The 24,914-nt window shown below is 43.2% G+C and overlaps 1 protein-coding gene across 1 annotated transcript in view; it reads right to left on the bottom strand.

The window, feature by feature from the left end:
* The window catches only part of WNK2 (WNK lysine deficient protein kinase 2), a 119,615-nt gene that overhangs the window by 33,294 nt on the left and 61,407 nt on the right, over positions 1-24,914 (bottom strand). Inside the window, exons 8-17 of the mRNA XM_061357804.1 lie at positions 21,037-21,325; positions 17,648-17,844; positions 14,838-14,990; positions 10,344-10,532; positions 8,739-9,269; positions 5,981-6,289; positions 3,100-3,149; positions 606-771; positions 412-528; positions 83-250 (exon numbers count right to left, since the gene is read on the bottom strand). Of these exons, the coding sequence (XP_061213788.1) occupies positions 83-250; positions 412-528; positions 606-771; positions 3,100-3,149; positions 5,981-6,289; positions 8,739-9,269; positions 10,344-10,532; positions 14,838-14,990; positions 17,648-17,844; positions 21,037-21,325 (2,169 nt within the window). The remainder of the gene's footprint in view (positions 1-82; positions 251-411; positions 529-605; positions 772-3,099; positions 3,150-5,980; positions 6,290-8,738; positions 9,270-10,343; positions 10,533-14,837; positions 14,991-17,647; positions 17,845-21,036; positions 21,326-24,914) is intronic.

The raw sequence follows: 24,914 nt of genomic DNA, 5'->3' as shown, positions 1-24,914 counted from the left end.
TCTTTAACACACAATGTAACATTAATTTACAGTAACTGGCTCTAAGGAATCAAACTAGAAATCTTTATTTAGCATTTCTTACCTCACCCATTTCCAGTCTATCAGTATCTTGCTGGGGACTCATTCCCTGATCAGAACTTCGTTCTCCTTCTGTATCTTCACTGAGCATATCTTCTGCTTTATCAATAATATCTTTCATTTGTTCAATAAATGTCTCTTTTTCACTCTGCAATATGAATTCATTCTCTACCTATAAGGCCACATGAAAATAAAGAGGAACACAGTAACTTTTCAATTAATGCCCCATTCCACAAATACTAGAATGCTTGGACAATAAACACATGAGAACAAGTTGGCTGAAGCAACCTGATGCACCAAGAGACTGGAGGCGGCCACATAACCAAGTCTTACCATGTAAGTAGCAATTTCCTCTGGTGCATCACCATCCAAATCAAACTTGAAAGTCACCATCTTGTGATTGTGTGTTTCAAGCTGGCACTCCACCATCTTATCCCCTGTGTTACAAACCTGCAGGCAAAGATTAACAGTTATTTCTGGCAAAGGCAAAGGAATCCTAAAGTCACCCTCAAAGAGGCTGTACTTGCATTTAATATGGTCAGTTTGGGTCTGCTGGACTTCTCCTGGCGTGAACGTGCACGTGTAGATTTCTTATGTTTCTTTGAAGACTTTCCTTCTTGTTTTCCACTTCCTATTGCTCCTTCAAAGCTGTCACTCATCTCTTTACCTGAAGCAACATCTGGACTCATGTAGCTTTGTAAGAGAAAGGAAGAAACCCCCCAAAATAAAACCACCATCAGGCACAATAGAGTTTTGCATAGGTAACAACAACAAAGACTACCCTAAGTACATAACTGCACACTTCTGGCCTGAACTGAGCCAACTACTGGAATGTGATCAGTAAGTGAAGGGAATTACTTCCAAGTCAGGCACATGCCCTGGCTACCATACCGCTAAGGAATGGTCTATTAACATTTCTGCCAATACCACAGGGGAAACTACCATCACTCTTCATAAACCACTACATCCCCCTAATCCTTTCACTTCAGGGACCCTGACAGTCCTTCTCTGAACTCCACAAGTTCAGAGAAGTGGCTGTTTTTCTAAGGTCCAGTTTTCTCAAGTCCTGCCCATCTGCACTCACAGCAGAAGGTCTAAACAGGGTCAGGTGATGTTGGATGAAAGAAAAGAGAAGTCAGTACAGCATCCTGTAAAAGACTGACTCTCCTCGCTCTGCAGTTCTCAGGGACCAGAAAGAGGTTTTGTGCTCCAATATCCCACATGACTAGCTAGCAACACTATATTATTTTTAGCAGTCAAAACAGCAGCTAACAACCTGATTTTAATATGACATGCACAGAAGATCCCAACATATAAGTAATTTGCAGGAAATTTTCAGAGGTTCATAAAAACAGTGTCAGGAAGGAACTCTGTCAGGCCATCTGGCCTATTTTATTATCCCAAGGTATGATCAGCTCTGTCTAAACCAGTCCTCACACAGTTGTGCGTAAACTGATCTTACAAAGCCCCTGTGAGATTTCATCACCTTCCTGGACAATCTACTCCTGTGTTCATTTAGCCAGGCAGGCATAAAGGAATTTAAGCGTAACCTATGGATCCCTTTCATAAATTTACAGCTTTCCGTTTCTGTTTTATATTAGTTGCATAGAACAGTTTATTTCTACTCCCTTTGCAGCTGTCTTGTATCTGTAACTTGTGTATTAGGGAAGTGAACAGATTTTGTGCACTGGATATATTCTAGATGACACCCTTGCTGCAATTGCCAGCCATTTGATTCCCATGCTCTTACCCTCCAACTGCACAAAAGCACAACCCAGCACGGAGTTATCCATGCACCTGAATCAGGGAGAGCTCCCTCTGAGATTACGAGGCAGGAGCTGACACAGACTCTCCATGCTGTGGCAGTCAGGAAAGTCAGATTTTCAAACACAACTCTGGAACAGGCACATTACAATTCAAGACAACCGAAAATTTGATGTGCCTTTCAACAATGAGCTAGGTAGACAAAGAGAACTCATTTTGCCTAACTTACTTATAGCCAGAACTCACCTGTAGTCATGAAAAATTAAGATTTTCACAGAAAAAGGTCACTAACCTCCTTAACCCAAAGCTTTATAATCAATAAGGCTGAACTGGTGCTGGCTCTTGCCATAGGGAAGGCATTCAGCTGCTTATGAATATACACTGTCTGTATCTACCTTATCCCTATCCCAACCCTGAAAAATCTAGCTTACTGCTGGTGCTAAATTGGGAGCTGTAGCACAGAAGCAGCAGATGTCTGGGGAGGGAAGTCCTGCCCCATTCAGCCCCTCTCCAGTCCAGCAGCGAGCCTTCCTCTCCAGGGCTCTTCCTCAGTGGTTCCTGTGAACCTTGATGCTTCCCTTCTGATTTTGATTACAGAAACAAGCAGATGAGGGCTGGAAAAAACTGGAATTGCCTTCTTTTTTTTTTTTTTTTTTTGAGGAGTGCTGAGCTGTCTCCTGGGGTTATCATTACTTCTGTCATTGGCATTACTAAGCTTGAGGGTGACCTCATGCACTGCAAAAACAGAACGGGCTTTGGCTTCGTGTTTTACCCCTTGTAACGAAACCTTTTGAGTGGTTCAACACACAACTCACTGATAAACTGTTCCTTTTAACATATCTGGGGAAGATGATTACAGAAGTTGGTACAGACATACCCAGTTTATTCTAAAGAGAGAATAAACTATATATCAAATTATACTGGAGTAACTTGTTTTTATACAGCGTCGACAGCAGCCCCAGGGACTGTGCCACTTCAGTTACCTGAGCAAAAAGGGAAGTTACATGCTGAAATGAAAGCTGTCATAGACACATCAAGCCTAGGATGCAGCACCCAGTCTAGAGAATTAAAAGAGTTGGAGGGGCCAAAACAGGCACACAGCACATCTGCAGCTTTCTCAATAGATGTGCACCCTTCCATCTGCAAGCCCCTGCCCAAGGCAAAGGGCAAGCTTTTGACCTAGTCTTGGAAAGAGAAAGAGAAAAAACAGCCTCCAGAAAGAAAACATTTCTAATGCTGAAGAGATTGTAATGATACCTTTCACAGCTCTGTGACAGAGTTTGAAGTTTGTCCTGTATTGCCTGCTCCTAAAATGTAAGAAAAAGTCATTTAAGTAAATGCATTGTAACGGCAGATGAAAAACACCTTTAAGAAAGGTTTTGCTGTTGAGACACCAGTAACTCTAAACCATTCCATTTAACTTCTCGAAACTTGAAGAGAGTAACTCATTTTACCCTCCCCACATTACTTCTGTCCAACGCATCACTCTCTCTTTTAAGAGAGAGCCACTAAAATGCTAGCTCCCTTCTGCTGTCTCTAAAGCAGAAGAGGTGGTGAAAGAACCGAAACAGTTCTTGCCACAATGGGAAAACTTGATTGCAGGACCAGTGCACATCAACACATACCTGTTTTTATTTTTGAATGGGTATAAGGTATAAGCTAATTTGCTTTGTATATTTTCCTGAAATAACGTAATTTATTTTCACTGTATTTGGCTTATTGTGAATATTTCTGGGGAACTTACAAAAACAAGATGAAAACCCATAATTTACAAACACTGCCCTCACACCATCTCCTCTTACTGTCTACATTACAGATATTTTCCCTAAAAGCTTCCCCTTTTCACTGGTTGCAGTGCCCCGACAGTGACTTTGCACTGGGTAGACCTGTTGTCACAGAATGTGTGCTGATGATGCTACTGGCCCTATTATGAAAATGTACCAAATATGTACACAGACACACACGTGCACATATATATAGCTGTATGTATATACACACCCCCCCAATATATTAATAAATATATATTTTCATATATATTTATATATATTTTCATATATATATTTCATTTATATATATTTTCACATGTATTTGTATATATTTACAAACATGTGTCTATAAAATCCTTCTATAGACACACAGCTAGAAACAAGGCCCTTGACTGTCATCACTACATCTTCATACCAAAGCAGCTGGTAGACTGGAGTTAAAAGCGTAGCAGTTAACCAGTCAGCTCCACTCCTTGCTTATAATGCCACACATATGCCATGCCAAGTTTGACTGCAGTTTCAATAAAACTGCAAAATTACTAAACAGTGAGAACACAGACATAATGTATCTAAATTTTAGTAACGCACTTGATTAAGTGCCTTACAAAATCTCATTAGCCTGATTAATTTGGATTGGTTTGAATGCGAGTACTGCCACACATTGAAACAAAGAGAAGAGAGAAAAACATTATGGCAGAGTAACAACAAAATGCAGTGTTTCCAATGTATACAGATATGAAACTTCTCTTACACCCAAGAAAACCTTAGCAATATATGTTTTAAAATCAGCATAGGGACCATATTGATTAATTTGACCATCGTACGATACTGGATTAATTTCTTAAATCAAGAGAGAGAAGGGAATTAACTTACAAGATGAAATATGAGAATGATGGTAGTAAAAAGGGGGTTAAAAGTTCCTAGGGAACTTTTAGAGACAGGACAGACATGCCTCAGTGGGCATGGATTTCTCAGGTAATAGAGGACCACCTGTATCCCCCATATCACACTGCGCAATAATAACAAGGTTTATTAATATTTCCAGGCTCTCTAATGGGATGGACCCTGCACTGAAGGATGTAGCTTTGACATCAATGACCCGAAGATGAGCTGTGCATACAGAAAAAATAGGCAAGGGACAGGACAGCCAGGAGTTACTTGGGGATCCTGCAAGTGAAGCAGGGTTCTACCATCCCTGCTCTATCGGGCCAATAGGATACAGAAACTCACCAGGAAATGTCCTGCATGTCACTGCATGAACATTTATTTGACAAGAACAAGGTTGCTACTAAGCGAACAGGCAAAATGGGAACTAGAATCTGGTTTTAGTGTTAGCAGCATCCTTACTGAACATCTTCTGGAAAAGGAGGTAAGATGTATTTCTGCTGAAATTAGGCTGTACCGTGTAGTCAAGGCATGCAACAAGTGCATGAGAGCATGGGTGAAACCACAGAGATTTTGTCTAAAAAGGTGGGAACTGTTGCTTTGGGAAAAAAGGTAGCCCAGAACAGAGAGCCTCAAGAGGACAAATTCCAAGAGCAGAATTGCTGAGGCACATTTCCACTTGGAAGTGGAGAACAAATCAGACTGACTTACTGAAATCTGATATGAACGTCAACATCTTTGTTTTGCTTTGCTTATGGATACCTATTAAAGAGTTGAAGAGAAGGAAATGTTCTGTGACATTCTGTCAAGACTGAAGGTTAAACAATCATGGGAGTGGAAAGAAAAGTCAAAAGAGCAGACAGGAGGGGGCTGACAGTTTTAAAAAGAAATCCAGTAAAAAGCATCTTGCTTGTATGACCACTGAGAATTGGGAATGCCTATGAATATCTGAAGAAACAAAAATCCCAGGGCTAGACTAGAATTCAAGCAACACAGGAGGATACAACACTAAATGAAATGGGAATAAGGCTCAAGCTGAGGAGCATGAGAGGTTTTACATAGTGAAGAGTCAGATGATGAAGCGGTTTCTTAAGGCAAATGATGGCTGGTTGCACAAGTGCTTGAAACATTTAAAACAAGACTGGACAAAACATGGATGAAACTCCACAGAACAGCTTCTTGCTGACCCCCAGCACTTGAAAGAAAGTAGTTTCTGCCTCTGTGTTTATTCTTAGCTACAGAAAAAGAGGTATTTAGTCCTGCTGCATCATCACTTCAAGGAGACCTTCCACAAGGTATGGCATGCAGTTCCCAGATTCATCTGGTAATTAGCATTATTTGCTGACCCAGAGCTCCCAGCATCTGGGACAGGCGGCTCTATGTGATGAGAGGGGATAATCTCCCTTGTGAAACAAGCACATTATTTCACAGAGGAGCAAGTAAGAAGGTTAAGGGTGAGGCTGGTGAGTTACTTCAGAGGAAGGTACCTCTTGAGATGTCTCTGCGAGTGCCGGGCCAGCTGAGCAGGGAGCTGGGAGCTGCTGAGCCAGTGGCTGGGAAAGCTCAGGCTGGAGCAGGCCAGAAGGCTGCAGAGGCAGGCAGTGATCTACAGGCATAGGCGGGCTGGCTGCAGCGAGGCTGCCATGGAGCTGTGAAACGCTTTCCGGAGCAGCGTGGGGTGGCAACAGCTCGGGCTGCAGCTGCAAAGGCGGTGACATGACTATGGAGGGTTGCACTGGCAGCACGGGCACCTGGGCTCCAGCCTCCAAAGCATACTGAGTGTGTCCACTCATCTGCTGTAACACAACAGACAGCTGTTAGAACAAACCTCTACTCAGGGTGCTTGTGACTTACACACCAAAGCCACCAGAGCTCATGGAGAAAGGGTTGTGATTCTGCAGTGAGACTGTATTTGTGTGGTCTCTGCTTGGGCAGGTAACTACTGAAATTTGCTTTGAAACAACCAAATAAAAATAGAGATATTCTTCCTCTATCATTACAACAATGTGTGTATTGCTCAGGTGCTATTTAGTTTGTAGAAACAAAGCCATATGTTGCTAAGAAATTAAAATCTTAAATTATGAATTCATTGTCCTGAATAGTTTGCTCTGCTTTCACAGAGCCACCACGATGGCCACGCTGAGAAAAAGACACCCCAGCCATAATCTAAATCAGTATTTCTTTAAAACTCTGCTCTCTCTGTGGACCCAGTCACTGGTACAGACCACACAATCAGCTCTTTTTGACTGGATATATACCAGTGTCTTGTGGAACACAGTTTTCTGTTCAGTTTAAATATTTAAGACACATGCTAAGCACCAAGACTCCAAGTCCTGCAAACGCTTCCTTGTGCTACATGCACAGAGCAAGAAGTTTCATTTATCTCAGTGGATTTCTTCAATGCATTCAAATAGCTTGTGTACATAAGCACTTTGTGGGAACTGGACCAATGCGATCAGATGCCAACCACCTTAGAGACTGCGTTGTTATTCTGCATAACAGTTCTTTTGAGTGGTACATTTAAGAACAGAACGTTCTCCTTTTAGGTATGCCATGTATTATTCCAGGGGGACTAAGCTTGTGGGAAGGGGAAAAAGGAAAGAAAGGAAAATATGGGAGAAAAAAGGCATTTTACTATTAGATAAAACTCTTGCCTGATTTTTACTTTTTTTGTAGAATCATCACTTAAGAGATCTAGCCTATTTGGAGGCTATATATATATATATATATTTTAAAAAATGAAGACTCAGATGAGACTTCAGACGAGAAGTAGGCCACATAATTTTGTTACTGCATACTCTCTGCATATTCCAGATATGAGCCGGAATTGTGATTCCAGGTTTTCATGTGGACAGAAATAAAGACATGATGTGCTTTGCAACACACAGCAGTTACACAACTGCCTAAGTGGAGGTTGGTAGAGTAGCAACTCTGGTGTACAACTAGAATAATTCACAAAATGGTTCCGTGTAAAACCCACCTGGGCAAAACTTAACAGGGAGGTGCCCTCAACTGCCACAACAACACTGCACTGGAAAGCCTTTATTTACAGAAATACCTCTCCATTAAAAGCATTTGGAGATATAGAACAATGTTACTGAATATTCCGCTACATTTGTCCATTTTGTTCGTAATAGCTACTTTTTTCCCTGAAAAATATTACTGGACAAATCCTCCACACATATTTGATAGCTAATGACTGTGTCAGGACAGTTTGGGAACATCAGTTTCCCGGCTTTGGTGTTTGCTGTGCTTGCTCTCCCCGATTCAATTCTCTCTAAAGCCAGTAGAAGCACTACAGCTAATGAGCTTAGTGGTAATTGTCTCAGACTCCATGTTGCCTACAGTGTCACAAACAGTACTGCTGTACCAAATATACAGCTGAAGAAAGTTAAAAGTTATGTCCTGCTTTGAAGATGCCATGATATGGCAGGTTGAAATGGGATGCTATGAACTTTAATCAATATGTTACGGCAAAGTGATGTGGTAGAATAGAGGTTTTCAGGAATGCTATTACTAACAGATTTAGTGCTCTCTCCTGCTTGGATCAGACTGTGTTTCATGTTGTCATATCACACATAAGGCAATACAAATATTTACAGACTCTGTCAACAAGTCCTGAACGAGCTCTCTTGTAGAGTTAATATTATTAATATTAATAATTTTAAATAACCATTTTATGGTTCATTTCATCTGGGGGTCTGCAGCTAGAATTCATTCTTGTCTAATAGACCTCTTCCATGCAGGTTGCTGGAGTTGTTAACGAATGGCCAATTCCCTTCACTGTTTTAAAGCTGTTCTACATCAAAACTACTCTGTCTCTCCTGCCAGCTCACCCAGGGTTTGCACACAGCAGCCCACGTGCATCATGCACAGACTGGGGTAAAGGCACCAGCAAAGCTGGGTGGCTGCTACCACAGCTTGACCCGTTCTCCTGCCACAGGAGAATGACAGCTTGTTCTTGTGTCATATTTGAGATGGGAAAAGTAAGGGGGACTTCAGAAAGTGCTCTCACCTGTTCACTTTCCAAAACCTGTGAGATCATTCCCTGTAGCCTCAATATTCACCTGCCCCTGGGTTAAGACCTCACCTGCTCCACAGCTCTAACAACCACCTCCAGGACTGAGGTCAAGAAGTTAACAAACCATCCTAGCAGCAAGGAAGAGACCGCCCCGCTATGAGCATGGGAGCCCCAGCATTACCTGTGCTCAGAACCACCGTGCAGCCCCGCGCCCAGAGCATTACCTGGTGTCCAGCCCCGGGCACAGGCAGAGGCTGTTCGGAAGGATGGATTATGCTTGGCTGGAGTGACTGAGGTTGCTGCGCCTGGGATACTGCTTGCGTGCCCTGCGTGTGATGGGGAGAGGGCGCTTCGCTCTGAATGATCTGCTGGAAGGTGGCCGGGTACATCTGCTGCTGGGAGAGCTGGGGCACCACGTGGTGCGGTGGTAGCGCTGGCACTCCTGGCGGTGCCACGGCAAGCAGCGGGATCGTAGCAGCCGACATATTTGGCACTATTGTTTGGCAGGGCAAGACCAAAGAAGCCACGGTGGTATGAGGAAGATTGACTGTCTGCATGGGGAGGGCAGGGGAGTTTGGTGCCATAGGCAGAGTGGGGTTCATGGGGAGGCTGGGTAAAATCACGGCTGGAGCAAAATACTGAGAAGGAGCAGGTATGGGGGGCACGTTTGCAGCAGGTAAATCAGAGAGGTTTGGAGGAAGGCTGTCAAGTCCTGCCAGAGGAGTAATTGCAGGAATGACAGGAAACTGAGGAATCTGAAAAAAATATAATATCACATAAATTGCAAGTGCTTTCACTGATGGTACAAAGTAGTTTCATTTGCCATACAAGTATGTAAAAATCATCTGTGCCATGATGATAATTATGTCTGTTTGTTAATCACTTCCATTCATTTCCTGAGGTTTATAAACAGTGTTAAAAACTGATTTATACTTAAATCATTAGTATAAGAGGAAAAAAAAAATTGGGGGAGGGGGAAGTTTTTATACCTCACAAGACTGACACTATTTCTAAGACTATCTTGAAGCCTTAGAGCAAAATACTAATTAAAGTTGCTTGCATTTTAACAGCAATGAGAAGGAATTGGACCAGATAAAATGCAAAATGCTTTCATGCAAAATTCAGTAAGACAATTTAAAACCCTTTAAAACAGGCTGGCTGCAACCCAAGCAGCATGGAAGCTCCCATTAAAGGGGTTTTGCAACCAAAATCTCCCAGTGATGCAGCAGACCGTAACTACCCTGTCATCATCATGGAAGCAGCTTGTTTCTTCCCTTTCGCGCAAGCTGCTTCACATCATGGTGTCTGTCAATACCAAACACTCTAACAGCGCCAACAAACCCTTCCACCAGGCCAAGAAAAGGGTCCATCCTTGCTACTGAAAACAGAAACAGGGCGGAGAGCTAGGGAGGGGAGAGGTGGGGAACATGGAAAACAGGAGCTCAGAAAAAGAAAAAATAAATGGGCAATTTCTCATGCTCTTAAGCCTGGGATGGGGAAGAGATTATGGCAGGGGGGAGGTGCATTGGGGCAGGGGGGGGGAGAAATAATAGAAAAAAAAGAAAGCAGCAGTTATTGTAATTTTGTAACTGCCATGAACTGGATTCTGTAGGCATGCCACAGCATTGCTCACAGAGGAGATTTCTGCTTCACCAAATGAAAACAAATAGTAAGGAAATGTACGGGATTAGGAAAAAGCTATATTCTTGTGGGCTAAGTAAATCGGCATACACTCAAAATAGCCACACAAACCCCACACATCATGTTAATTATTAGCTGGAAGCTTTACTGAAACTGATGTATTCACACGTGGGTTCCAAAGGTGTTACCTGGGAAGGGGCCACCGGAGGAAGCTGTGGCACAGTTGAAATTTGAAGAGGTTTCAGTGGGGTGCTGCTGGCTGCCACCTGAGAGGTCTGGGGCTGATACTGGGGTAGCAGATGGGTTGTAGGCTGGATGGGGCAAACAGGCTGGCTGGCCAGTACCTGCTGCAGGGACGCCTGCTGGGCTATGGGTTGCTGGGAAAGAAAAGCGAAAGGTTATACTCCATATATCACAAAGGAACCAGTGCACTGGACACAGCCACCAGAAGACCAGATTGGACAGGGCTTGGAGCAAGCTGCTCTAGTGGAAGGTGTCCCTGCCCGTGGCAGGGGCTGGAACTGGATGAGCTTTAAGGGCCCTTCCAACCCAAACCATTCCATGGTGCTATGATTCTCTCCCCAGTTCAAGCCACATGGTCAAAGCAAAATTGTTGCTCAGAGCAGGGGTGGTTCACAGAAGGACACTCACAATTTAAACACTGTACAAGAGCCTATGTTTAAAACACATTTAAATGCAAGATACATTACATCTGAAAAGGCAAGTTCTAACCGTCTTCAAAAGGTTATTTGTAGTGACTCAGACTTTAAATCCCAGAGATTGTTCTAGTTAGCCCTGTAAAATACCCACCTACTAACTTCCAAGATTCCTACCCAGCTAATCTTGGCATCCAAAAGCTGACTACATAATCTAGCAGGCATTGAAATATACAACGCTTATTATCTAAGACATGAATAAAACACAGTAATTATAGTAGAAGCTGGATCCCAGTTATTCCTGAGGTGCTGTAGTAACAACGTTGGTAGCCAAAAAAGCAGTTTCACCCTTCCACGGAAAACAGTGCCCCACTGGCCTGCCAGATTTTATACTATAGAAGAGGAATAAAAAGCTGCATTAAAACTGAAAATAACCAGTACCAAACTTTCCCATTTCCCATGGTACTGGCACCTCCTCCTGCACTTCCTCTAATCAATGCTGAAAGACTTAAAAATAAAACTTCTGCCTCAGAAGCTGGGCATTGAGGCACCAATTTCCTCTGGATTGACCTACTTGGGATCACAGGACTGATTGTTCCACCTGGGCACTGCAGCACATGGAACTGACAACATGCCCCAGGGTCAAAACGTCACTTCCAAATGAAGAGCCAAGCATTTTAATCCTTCATCTTCACCACATCTACCAGAAATTACTACCAGAATATTTGCACATTTTTTGGAGTCAGGATTCTTCAACCAGTTTTTAGGAATTAATGCAATAAAACTGGAGAAGTACCACCAAAGAAGCAAGATACCGTCCACCCCAAGGTCACTGACAGTTTCCAATGCAGAGATCAGTGAACAAGAGTATTTGGCAACTGGTATCAAGTGTCCGGGGCTGAATGCCACAAGCAGCCCAAGACATGCTGGAGACAGCACTGAATAACTGCATTAGCACCAGCTGAGCTCCTGCAGGGTCTGTCAGTCCTACCTGAATATTCATCTTACCACACTAAAGAAAAAAGCGATGATTTTGGATTATTTTTTTCTAACTCTGGTCCCCAAAAGGCTTATTCTAGGCAGGCAACAACTCTATTGCTTGATCCACCTCAGGGCAACATGAGGTTCAGCTTTGAACTCCACCAGGCAGAAAAGGTCTCCTATGGAGCCGGGCTGAGAGAGCTGGGCTGGGTCAGCCTGGAGAAGAGAAGGCTCCTCAAGGGGAGACCTTAGAGCAGCTCCAGTGCCTAAAGGGGCTGCAGGAAACCTGGAGAGGGGCTTGGGACAAGGGCCTGTAGGGACAGGCCAAGGGGAATGGCTTGAACCTGCCCGAGGGGAGACTGAGCTGAGCTCTTAGGCAGAAGCTCTTCCCTGTGAGGGTGCTGAGGCGCTGGCACAGGGTGCCCAGAGAAGCTGTGGCTGCCCCATCCCTGGCAGTGCTCAAGGCCAGGTTGGACACAGGGGCTTGGAGCAAGCTGCTCCAGTGGAAGGGGTCCCTGCCCATGGCAGGGGTTGGAACTGGAGGAGCTTTAAGGTCCCTTCCAGCTCGAACCATTCTTTGATTCTATGACATGGCTCTGTACTGCAGTTTCTACCATTCCAGGTTTTAGGAGATCAGGGGCATTTACTCACCTAAACTGCCAAACTCAAGGGAAAAGCAGTGCCAATACAAACAAGTGCCTCAGCAGGAGCTGGCCTGCAAGTGATGATGGAACAGAGTAAACTGGTTGGGATGGAGCCCACCTGAGGCACTGGGGATGCTTGCTCACACCACAGAAAAAGATCTGCACCACGGACCCAACCACAAATCAGGAGCAAAACAGTCCCATCACACAATGGTGGGCTGGAGATAGTAAACCTTGGCAGCACCCAGAGGTAACTCAGCATCTCTGCCTGGATTAATCTGCAGTTCAGGGAGGCTGTCCACAGGTAACTGAGGATTGAGCTGGCACAGGCTGTTTAACCCACCTTCAACTGGAGAGGACACTATGCTAAGAGCAAGAAAAAAAATATCCTCATGGAACTAAGCAGCTTCCTAAAGCCTCCATTTCAAATTCATCTTGTGTTTTACAAAATGCTTGTGAATTGGATGAGGCATAGACAGCGGAAAGTATTCAAATTAATTATGTGAACTGTGCTCCACTATAATCTTAATATTATAAATGCACAGATAGCCAAAATGGAAACAAAAAAAGAAAAATATTGAGGAGATGCAGCAACACTGACCCCATGTGTCTGAGCCATCAGTGTGTATTCATACAAGATCAATACATCCCATTCCATTTGGGAGAGGAATTTTCTCACCTTGATTTCTCATTCTTGTGTTGACCTGCCCTACCACTCATTTACAAAAGACTGCAGATCACCACTCACGGCATCGTGCCTGGAGACTCTGGGAACACCAGACCTACTTTTGTTTCCAAGGCACACAGGGTGCTCTGGGAAATTCTGCACGGAAACTTTTATCATTTTACCTATTTCTGTAATAATAATACCATAAAAGGTCAGTCTTTGATTTGGCTTCCTGGCAAGATTAGGAAAACAGACTAGTTATTAAATCTTGTTACTATCAGGGTTAGAATTATTTTGAGAGACAGCAGTGCTGTGAAGAGAGGGCATGTGAAAGAAATTGTGGAGGTTGGGCAAATATCCTATTCCAAACCAGCATCTACTCATAGGGGAAAATAAACAACAGATTTTGAACTGAGCATAAAGCTCCAGAGGTCACTAGAGAGACCTGTGCAACTGCTGAGGTCCTGCGTTTGCCTGATGTATGATTTTTGTCTGAGAACCATGAGAATACTCCTACCCATCAGACAAAAACCCTGACATGTAATAAAACTTCACATAAGCATATGTTTTACAAGACCAAATTACATTGTCTTCCAAAGAAGAACAGGTATAAAAGGCAAACTGTAAGAAAAGTGTTAAAAGGTTTGGAGAGATATGACACAGACTGGTCACAAAGAATACAGAAACTCCCCCACCTTGTCAAGAGTTTCTACTGAAGGAAGCCAAGCTTTGGTAGAATCACAAAAAATGAGCCATGAATTACTGGGTCATAAAGGTCTGTGTCTCAGGCTGAGCCCATCTCCATGAAAAGAGGCAACCACAACTTGTCTGGAGAGAGATGTTTTGGAGATGCCTTTAAGGAACACAGGTTTGGGGGGGAATTCGATAATTCAAGCTGCACAAAGAATTATTATTTTGAGACAATACAGAGAGGGACAGACTCTTCTGTGGCCTTCCAATACCTGAAGGGAGCCTACAAGGCTGCCTGAGAGGGACTCTTCATCAGGGACTATAATGATGAGACAAGAGGGAACGGGCTCAAACTTAAGCAGGCGAGACTGAGCTGAGCTCTTAGGCAGAAGCTCTTCCCTGTGAGGGTGCTGAGGCGCTGGCACAGGGTGCCCAGAGAAGCTGCGGCTGCCCCATCCCTGGCAGTGCTCAAGGCCAGGTTGGACACAGGGGCTTGGAGCACCCTGCTCTAGTGGAAGGTGTCCCTGCCCATGGCAGGTTGGAACTGGATGAGCTTTAAGGTCCCTTTCAACCCAAACTAGTCTGGGATTCTATGATTCTAAGATAAAGCTACTGGCTGGATGCCTGTACTGAACTACATCTCTGCACAACTCCAAAAGCAGCATTGCTGAGGATTTAAAGTCAGTTGACACGAGGCAACAGAGTTTCTTTATAACCTTTTATAAAGGCAGTGCCAAATAATAATGCAAAATTAATAAAAGGTTAAAAGCCAGGCTTCAAGCCTGTTAAGCCACAGTAGAAGTCTTAAACTTCATCAAAACATTCCAAGGTATCACACAACTCTTCTCAAGGTTGCTACTCTTCCATCCCTTAAATCCAATGCCCTTTGCTCCATCCATCCCTAAGTCTTTCAAGTGGCAGTTTCATGGTCTCTAACGCCTCAAACGTGCTACAGATATAGGTCAAAGCAGGGCAGGGTAAGGCAAGGGGTAAGGTAAAGCAAGGGACAGGGAAAGCGCATTTCAGCAGCAGCCAAACCCTCACCTGCTGGCCAGCCAGCACTGGCTGTGGCTGCCCCAGTGGCAGGGAGGCGACAGTGGTGGGCTGGACCACAGGGAATGGCATTGCTGGCTCCGGGTAGGGCTGTGGCCGCTGGGGCACCACGGCAGGCACAGCTGGCACTGTGGGGACGCCAGGCTGCAGGAGGGAGAGCACTGCTTTAGAGAAGAGCAACCCGCATGTCTTGAGCCTCTACGGCTACATATCAAAGATAAAATCACAAAGAACCTGTCTACTCGGCGCTCCATCCAAAACAAAGGTGGGAAAAATGATGAAAATTTATCTGCAATGAAAGTTAGTTAATCTAAGTAAAGGTGGCAAAAAGTCAGCAAATTCCAAATAAGACAACCAAAGTGCATTGCATTTCTTCTAGAAGCAAGGCTGCAGACCAGTAAAACCACTCAAAGCACATACACAATGACTGAAGGTATACCAACAGCAACAACAACCCATCAACTGCGTGAAACAAAAATCTTCACCAAGACTTTTATAGCTTCATAAAGAATCTTTATCTTCCCCAAAAGCAGACACTCTACTTGAAAAGGATGATAAGAAAATGAACAGAGAAATGAGAAACAAATTAAAACCACAGAAGAAGTGAAAATAAAACAACAACAAAAATTCAGATAAGGTTGGTAAAAACAATGGCTCTCTCAAACTCTGGCTCAAGCAAATCAGATGAATTAAAAATAAACAGTATGTCAGACTGAGGCTCATAAGCCTAAATAACACTACTACAGCTCCACTGATGTGCTTGTTATCTTGGTAAATAATCTCCCTTGGAAAATGGAAGGGTCTGAGTCACACTTTTCTTCCTGTGCTTGTTAAGATTTTCAAACCTGGAAATTTTTTACCTAAGTTATTACAGGAAAAAAAATACATGGAAAAAACATCAGAAAATTAAAAGCTATGAGAGATATTCTGCTTGTGAATAAAGTTTTTTATCTTTCCAAACCCTCAATCACAACAAAGGTAATGCATTTGGTTAAAATGACTGGAACTTACCAATGGAAAGAATAAGTCTGCTCTAAGAGTGCTGCACAGCTCAATTTAATAAAATACTGCTCAAGATGGGCCTTTTGAGTGTTATATTTAGGGTTGTTAAGCTGGGCCTCGAGGTGAACAAGAACTGAGGAAGGATGTGTCCCAGGAGAAGTATTTGGTTTCCACAGTGGAGGGAGCTGCTACAGATTCCAAGGATGATATTTTTATCTTCAGGTCAACATGTCATGTTTCAATGCATTCATGAAATATACTTTATAATTTCTTGCAGGCATTTTGGAAAGTAGAAGGTAAAACCAGAGGAAATCAGGCACTTCTCAAGAATTAGGGTAAAGCTGGATCAAGCAGGACAAAGCCACTGGCCATGGCTTTCATTTTTTCTTCTCCTTAGTCAAGAAGGATGAAACAAAGACACAAACAGATGAACCTCCTATGTTACCACTGCCACTTCTACCACGCAGGTTGCTCTCACTGCTCGGCATAGACGCAGCCACCAGCTCACTCTCTGCCAGCAGTGCTTTGCCAGCACACACTTTACAACAGGACTGGGACTGTCCAGGTACATTGGCTTCTCCACCATTGGAGCACGCTGAAGGCAGAATGTTCTCTGCAACTCTTGTAGATCTCATGGGAGAAGAACTGATCTTTTGGCTAATTATGTATTGTAAAGACTCACGGAACAGAGACAGGTCTAAACTTCTGCCACGTAGTGTCTCAACCTCTTCCCCCTTGAGACACTAAGTTTTGTGGGAGTTGGCTATGTGGGAAATGAGAGCTTTCAAGAGGCATCAAGGCTTCTGACGCATTTTGATCTTGGCAAGAATGAAATACGCAAGCTGGGCATGTCTGATGAGATTGTTGAGGAAACACTAGCTCCACGGGGTTTGCAGAGGTCCCCAGTGCCACCAGAGGCAATATGCCCGCTGCCTCTTCTCTGGTCTGCAGATATGCGTTTTCCTCTCCTGGTTCTTGAGGAAGGAATGTTGTGTTTGGAGTCAAAGCCATGCTGGGGTTGCTGCGTGGTGTCATGTGTGATGAGTACCGGCTGGAACTGGAACATAGTAGTGCACCAGTTTCTGAAGTGAAGCACAACACTCACCTTGTGTTTCTCACTGGAAGCACCTGAAGATTAATGTTAACTCACATGTGTTTATTCTTGCACCAGCAGTTCCATTAATTGCTTTTGGTCAAGGTCATAACAGCACAAAACCAGGAGCAAGTGTGAATGTCTGACTACTACAAAATCAGTGCCTGAGTTTGGAGCCTCAGTAATGGATGTACATGATTGACTCTGTGCAAGATAAATCCAAACCCAGAACCCAGGCAGTGACTTGGATGCGTGACCTTTGTCATCAAGAAGAAACATCAGACCCAAGAGGCTCTTGTGCAAATGAAGGAACAGTAATGTGTGGCTATACTGACAGTGAACAAACAAACAAAAAAAAACCACCCACAGAACGGTTCTCAACTACATGCATGAGTTTAAAGCTAATCACTATAGAGTGACTAATGTAGTTCAGCGACAAAGGAGGGATAAGAAGCTTTTTTACTCTAATTATGACAGCTGCTGGTGAAGCACTTCTTCAGAATGACAAATAGAACCACACACCATCTACTAAGTGCATGCTGCAGACCAACTAGAAATGTATTACTGAGCAAGTCCCCATCAACAGAGCTAGTGAGGGATATATAGAGCAAGCTCTGGAATCCATATGTACTGAAATCAAGCGTTATAAACAAGCCACTGAGTCTGATCTAGAACACAAAATGATTTGTAAAAGCTTCAGACTTACTCCTGAGGGCTGCTGGTAGTGCCCCAGCTGCTGAAGGCCGTGAGGCACAGCCTGGCTCTCACTCAGAGGTGGGCTGTACACCCGCTGGATAGCAGGAGGTACCGGATCAGGCAGGGATGAGTAGATGACACTTTGCTGGCTGCTTTGGGAGTCTGAGTAAACAGTGGACCCCTGGCCACTGTCGAATGTGCTGTCAGCTGCAAGAACAATATTTTTCATTAAAAGCTCAACTCCAAACGTTCAAGTAATGATTGTAGAGCAAGGTGAACACTGGTTTATGTCATTAGCATTTTTACTACCCCAGCCCTTTCCATTAAGTAAATTAATTATACAACACAAATGTAATTTTCTACAAAAGGCACATACTGTTTCTCTTAAGCCAAGACCCACCCCCATGGATTTCTGTGCACGATGGTATTTTAGGCACATGATATTCCCTTTAAAGGGCATAAGGTTGACATTAAGAATTGCAGACATTTATACTACATTTTATCCTACATTTTGTAGGAGGAAAGGAAAGCAAACCACGATTGTAGAGTTCCTAGCAGATCATGGAGTCTTTCAGGGTTAGATCTCCCAGTGATGCACTCATTTTAACACCTTTTTTTATTAGTAGCACTGGAGATTAGAAAATTCTCTATACTGTACAACTTACGAGTTCAGCAAACCAAACCCTAATTCAGTATATAGCAATGCCTCAAGATGAAGAACAGGGAACGAAATAATTTGCATGTTTGCAGTGATTTAGCAGCACCATCCAGAGCTCAGCTGGAGTTTCTCCTGAAGTGTTCGCCCAGCTAACCTGCAGAATTGCACAGCTACAGGTACTCTTGTCCAATGGAAATGAAACTGTACCAGTGAGTATTACTGATTTCAAAATGCATTTGGAAGCCTGTGAAGTACAGGTGCCCAGCTCTTTTTGAGCATAAGCTACAATTTTCTTTATTTGAGAAATAAAATGAGACAATCAAGACTATAAGTATCCAGAAGCCACATAGCTTGTAACAGATTTAAAATTCAGAACTGAAAGGAAAATGTAACACAAGCACAAAAGAATGGCTTAAATTACAGCTAAATTTAAATGCTATTTCTTTTTCCAACACTTTCCATCTTTTTTTCCATATTCCAAATAAGGTTTCACTTACTTAGCTTTTAAATAACAAATTATTTTTTAATAGCACCAGAGATGACACTTCTCTTCAGTGCTCACAAACTATTCTCCCAACTGGCTCTCTGCAAAATTAAACTACCCTCTATGATTTATTCAGCTCATTTCTAAGGCGAGGCAGCATGGCCCTGCTCCAAGGCAGGGGTTTCTGCAGCACGCACACTTCCATTTTGTTACAAAAAATTACTGAAGACCTCAAAAAACCGCAGAGCATGACAGTCGAGTGCTAAAGTAAAAGCCGTGAGTCAGTCTCAGACTTTTATAGAACACACATTACACTCCTTAAATTATTGATTTTCAATTCTATATTTGACCTCAGATTTTTATGTGAATTGGTATAACAGTAATTTATAGAGGTCTTTGGCCTAACATCACTTAGATACTGTTCCCAGACACCTGATAGTGAATTATTAAATAACACTAGGTCCTGGTTAAAAGTTGGGGAGGAATAAGACAAACTGAGGGGCTTATATTTAGTACAGAATTCTGCCAGCTCATGTCCAACAGAACCATGGGAAGCACACGTAGCCTCAAATACCACTGGAAACAAAGAGAGTCATAATTAGGGTGTTTCTCAAAGGAATTAGCTAGCATGAAATAAGTATACAATCTAAAAAAAAAAAAAAAATTATTTTGATTTTGCTTCACAAAAAAAGCTTTGTAAATACTGCAATATTCTGAATGTTATGCAAATATGGCCATTTCTATATCTTGTGAATGTTTTGTTTCTTGCACAGGCATGCTTGGTTATTCTCTTATTCAAAGCAGACCTCTGTATAGCAATTTGTCCAATACCTGAGTTAAAGCAGCAGTTGTCTCTTTGCTAAAGATAACGCATCTTTAATTTAAAGATACTTCCACAGAACAGTAAACCAGAAACATTATGATTAATAGTTTAGCAGCAAAATACATACATCGGATATTAATGGAAAAACTGGCCAGAAAAAAAAACAAGAACTTGCACAAAATTTCAAATTTTCCAAGCTAAAAATATCTGACCACAATTCCTTCAAGACATTAAAAAGCATGAACAGATTAAGATTCAATACCAGAGCTTGACTCAGTAATAAAGGCTGATTTTAGAAGACAGAGCCAGAGACAAGTTACTTTAGGGAAATAACACCACTGCTTCTTCATACCCTGCAGTTTGCTAAAGATAAGCCTGACACTCAGAAATAAAATGAAGAAACAACAAGCTGGGCAAGCAAAGCCAGGTAGTTACTTATTCAGAGACAGACCAAGATCAGTGCTTGGAATTAAAACAGGATTGAAATAGCCCAGTGATCACTCTTGAATCAGTCGTCAGCTGAATGTGAAGAGCTGGCACATCATTGGCTTGCAGCTACCAGAGACTGGATGAACAAGAGCAATTACCTCCCCTGATCTGTCCTTGCTTCAGGGCCTGAGCTCAGGACAAAACAGCCTGGGGGAACAGAGAAAGTCCTGCATCCAGCTCTGGGGCAGCAGCACAAGAGGGACCTGGAGCTGTTGGAGCGAGGCCAGAAGAGGCCATGGAGATGCTGCGAGGGCTGCAGCAGCTCTGCTCTGGAGCCAGGCTGAGAGAGCTGGGCTGGGTCAGCCTGGAGAAGAGAAGGCTCCTCAAGGGGAGACCTTAGAGCAGCTCCAGTGCCTAAAGGGGCTGCAGGAAACCTGGAGAGGGGCTTGGGACAAGGGCCTGTAGGGACAGGCCAAGGGGAATGGCTTGAACCTGCCAGAGGGGAGACTGAGCTGAGCTCTTAGGCAGAAGCTCTTCCCTGTGAGGGTGCTGACGCGCTGGCACAGGGTGCCCAGAGAAGCTGTGGCTGCCCCATCCCTGGCAGTGCTCAAGGCCAGGTTGGACACAGGGGCTTGGAGCAAGCTGCTCTAGTGGAAGGTGTCCCTGCCCATGGCAGGGGTTGGAGCTGGAGGAGCTTTAAGGTCCCTTCCAACAGAAACCAGTCTTTGGTTCTGTGGTTCTATGGTCTGAAGACCTCAACAATAATTACAGTGTCAATCCACAAGGTCTGGTGCTCCCAATGTGTGTGACCAAACCTCTGTAATATACTTTTTCTTGAAACTTTCTTTCAAGATTATTATGAATCTCCCCAAGACACTTGTGTTGTTTGAGCTACTCTGCAAAAGCTTCCAGAGCGGCTCACCTCACTACCGAGATCAGACTGTCATTGATTTTCACCCTCCGACATTCCTCACCATATGCACACAAAGCCAAACCAAGACTTACACGCAACAGAAGTGACGCTGGTGGGCAGGTTCTGCTGAAAGGGATGCTGGTCTGCCTCGGGTTCCTCAGGCTCTGACAGGACATGGTGACCAGTGTGAGAAAGGTAGGTGACCTGGACCTGCTGTGCATGTGGTGTCTTCAGCTTCTCCAGACACTCAGAGTCCCGACGTTCCTCTGACTGCATCCTCGGCCAAATTCGCTCTCTTCTCCATAGTATTAATGCTACTCTGTCACGTATGGACTTCGCAACTATCTTGAGATCACTTTCATGAAAAAATCCAGAGTCAATCTAAAGAGGAGGCACAAACACATCAAGATTGTGTGCACACACCTGTATTACTTGAATCTCTTCCCAACAGAGAAAACATCCATTTGAAATAATGGAAATTACATGTTTACTCCTCACAAGAACAGTAAATCAACAGCTTGATGGGTGTTCTGAATAGAACTTCTATTCCTAACACATTTTAAAACAGCAATGTGTAATTTCTAAGACGTGAATATAATTGGGCAAATTTATTCACCAGTTGACAACCACTGAGAAGAAAAGAGCAAATTCAACTGCGGGTGGGATCCCTCTTGGTTGTGGGTTGGGGTTTTTTTTTTATTCTTTTTTTGGAGAAGAAAAATGAACAGAATAGACAAAAAAGGAAAACATGATCTTTGAAAAATGACCTTTGAGCAATGCAACTGGAGTGTACATCCTACCCCTAAATTACTGCCTTAACTTTGCCAGCACACACACTTTCCCACATTGCTGTGCTTGATGTCACAGTAAGTCATGAAAAAAAAAATCTCAGCACAATTTAATCTCAAATCAACTTCTCTTAAACGGTAAAGCCAGTCAGTATTGATTGACTTTTATAAAGAAAATGCCTGTGACTGAGTCAAAAGCAGACCATCCACATTTGACTGAAAAGAGAACAAGACCATCTCAGAATTCAACTGTTCAATAGATACAAAGGAAATCCATCTTTGTGCTATTTGTTTGCATAATTTCCTACAATGTAGTGTATGAATCTCTTTTGCGGACACCTCCTTGTTGTGGAGAAAGAGCTTGCGTGCCCTTGTGAAGTTGGGAGCTATGCTGTTGGTGGCACACGCCACCAGTACGGTCTCCCATGCCAGACAGGTCTCAACTGAAGGGTCAGACAAAGTGTGCCCATGGGCAGGATGGCCTCACTAGCCTTCAGGCAACCATCCTAGGAGAAGGACAACTCCAACTTCAAACCCGGGCAGATGGAGCTCATACAGCCCTGTAAGGCCATCTATCTAAGAGAAGGATACTCTAATCAAACCTACCACCTGAGGACTTTGCTGTCACCGTCCAAGCTCGCTAGGCCCTGGCAGATAAACCTGAGGTGTAAAGGGTGAGGCCAGTTCTGCGCACGCTGTGCCTCACCTAAAAAACACACTGTGCAGGCCCGAAGGGTTTACCCACACTTGCAAAAACCCTGTAGCGACAGGTGAGGGACAAAACGGCAGGTGATAAGGTGCACTGGAAGTCGCAGTCATTATTTCCTCAGATGCCGTGATCGACAAAGCGATAGACAACAGAACAGCAAAGGCATATAGAGCCTTCGGAAAACTCCATAAAAGAGTCTGGTGCAATAAACACCTGAAGAAAAGTACAAAGATCAGTGTCTACAGAGCCATTGTATTGTCTACTCTTTTATACGGGTCTGAATCATGGGTCATCTACCGTCATCACCTGCGACTCCTGGAACGCTTTCATCAGCGCTGCCTCCGTATAATTCTAAACATCCATTGGACTGACTATGTGTCTAATGTCACTGTCCTCGAACAGGCAGGGGTCACCAAGCATCAAGGCCACATTGCTGAAACTGCAGCTGCACCGGGCAGGGCACGTCTCTAGAATGAAGGATCACTGCCTCCCCAAGATCGTGTTTTACGGTGCACTTGCCACCGGTAGCCGCAAGAGAGGTGCCCCAAAGAAGAGACATAAGGACTCCCTGAAACAATACCTTAGCCTTGGCCATACTGACTACCATCAGTGGTCTACCTTGGCCTCCAATCGGGAGACTTGGAGGCACACCATACATAATGCTGTTGACTCCTTTGAGAACTCACATAGGACTAGTCTCGAGGAGAAAAGAAAACGTAGAAAGAATCACACCTCACCTATACCACCCAAGGAGACCTTTAGCTGTGCTTTTTGTAGCAGGATTTGCCTATCTCACATCAGCCTTTTTGGCCATCAGCGCACTTGTAGTAAGCGCGGGTAAAGCCCTTTCCAAATCGTTGTTTGTGAAGCCAAGCCATGACAATGATGATGAGTGCATGAATTTTAGTTTAATAATAACCTACCAGATATTTGTCTGCTCTCCCTACATCCTTAACATGCACATTCTACAGATTAGAAAGTATTTATATACATGGAGGAAATCTAGAGATTTCCCTTCTTTGCTCTTGCCCAAACATAAGACAGTTTTACAGCTTAGAATTTTTTTTCTGCTTAAAATGAATATATGCAAAGCAACTTAAAATATAGCCTGAGATGGATATGGGTACTTTCCACTGCCTGTGCCCTCAGACCTTAGTGACATTCCTGAACTGATGATCTAGCAGATGCTAAAGACAGAAAGGAGTTACTCAAGAAAACCACCACACGTGACTGGAGGACCTTGTATGGTATTAACTAATGTGCCAGTAGATTCTTCATGACAAATTTCAATGGGAAGGCACTGAAAATTTGTCCTATTAGTATTTTTTTAAAAACAATTCTTATTCCTACATATGTACACAGAAAATGATTGAAGTTTAACAAAGACATGCTCTTTTACAGTACCCTCTGGTTGTCAAAGTTAACCAGGATGCAAACCCACCAGAAGGCTTTGGGTTCCTTTTGCCCACATCACCTGGACGGCTGGAAGGCCTGACTACTGAAACCCCATCAATAATGATAAAGAATTATGCCCTACTGCAAACTAACAAGAAGACAGTCGAGCTCGAATTTCTCCCACTAAATTTGGAGTACATAGTGGTGAATCCAAGCATTGTAAGGCAACACTACCAAAATGAGTGCCTCCTAAGCAGAACAGGAGTGATGATGACAACATGGGATCCCTTGGGATTTAGATTCTAATAGGAACATTTCTGCAAGCACAAGAAGATCCAGCCTCTTGGCTCAGTGCTTACTGATTCTGACTCAATGATGTTGGAAAACCCAGACAACTGCAGTAAAGGCATCATTAAAATATGAGTTCAAGGACTATACAGTGAAACTGGAACACAGAACAGGTTTTCTAACAAAACCCTACAAGTTATGAAGATACAGAAACTCACAAAGTTCAACTTAACTGTAAAAAAATCCAAAGCTAATTCCTAACTCTGTGCTGAGGGCTTGACTCTAGTTTCCTATGTATGTTTGGTGATAGACTGGCTGACCATACAGTCTCTTCATCTACATTCCTCCTAAGCAAACCTGACAAAAAAGATGGAAAGAAGTGTTTTGAAGAATTCAGAGTGGAGTATTTTGTGACTGAACTTTTGAACTCTTCTAATTCAATTCAAGCTGCTGTTTGAAACTAAACAGGTCCCAAACTAATTTTAAGACATACAACAGCTAACAGAAATCAGCGAAAGTTTTCAAAATGTAAAAGTAGAAGAGACCTCTATGGTCCCTAAGCTGTTTGGAATGCCTTTTCATGCATCTGCTTTCATACTTGGGAAATGATATTTTGCAGTTATTAGTTCTTCCCTGCGTACTCCTTTCTTTCAGTATTCATTCTAAAATCAATGCAAAAAATGCTTAAACTAGACACCTGGAATGGTTTCTGTGGAAGTTACTTTACCAGACTTGTTCCTTCTGTCCTTTCAGATTCATGCACAATTAAATATATATATATAGATACATT

Source organism: Neopsephotus bourkii, unplaced genomic scaffold (genome assembly GCF_033783945.1).
Source record: "Neopsephotus bourkii isolate Nb327-2 ecotype Australia unplaced genomic scaffold, CSIRO-AGI_Nbou_v1 NB_923, whole genome shotgun sequence".
Lineage (NCBI taxonomy): Eukaryota > Metazoa > Chordata > Aves > Psittaciformes > Psittacidae > Neopsephotus > Neopsephotus bourkii.
This window is presented reverse-complemented; position numbering and strand designations above follow the sequence as displayed.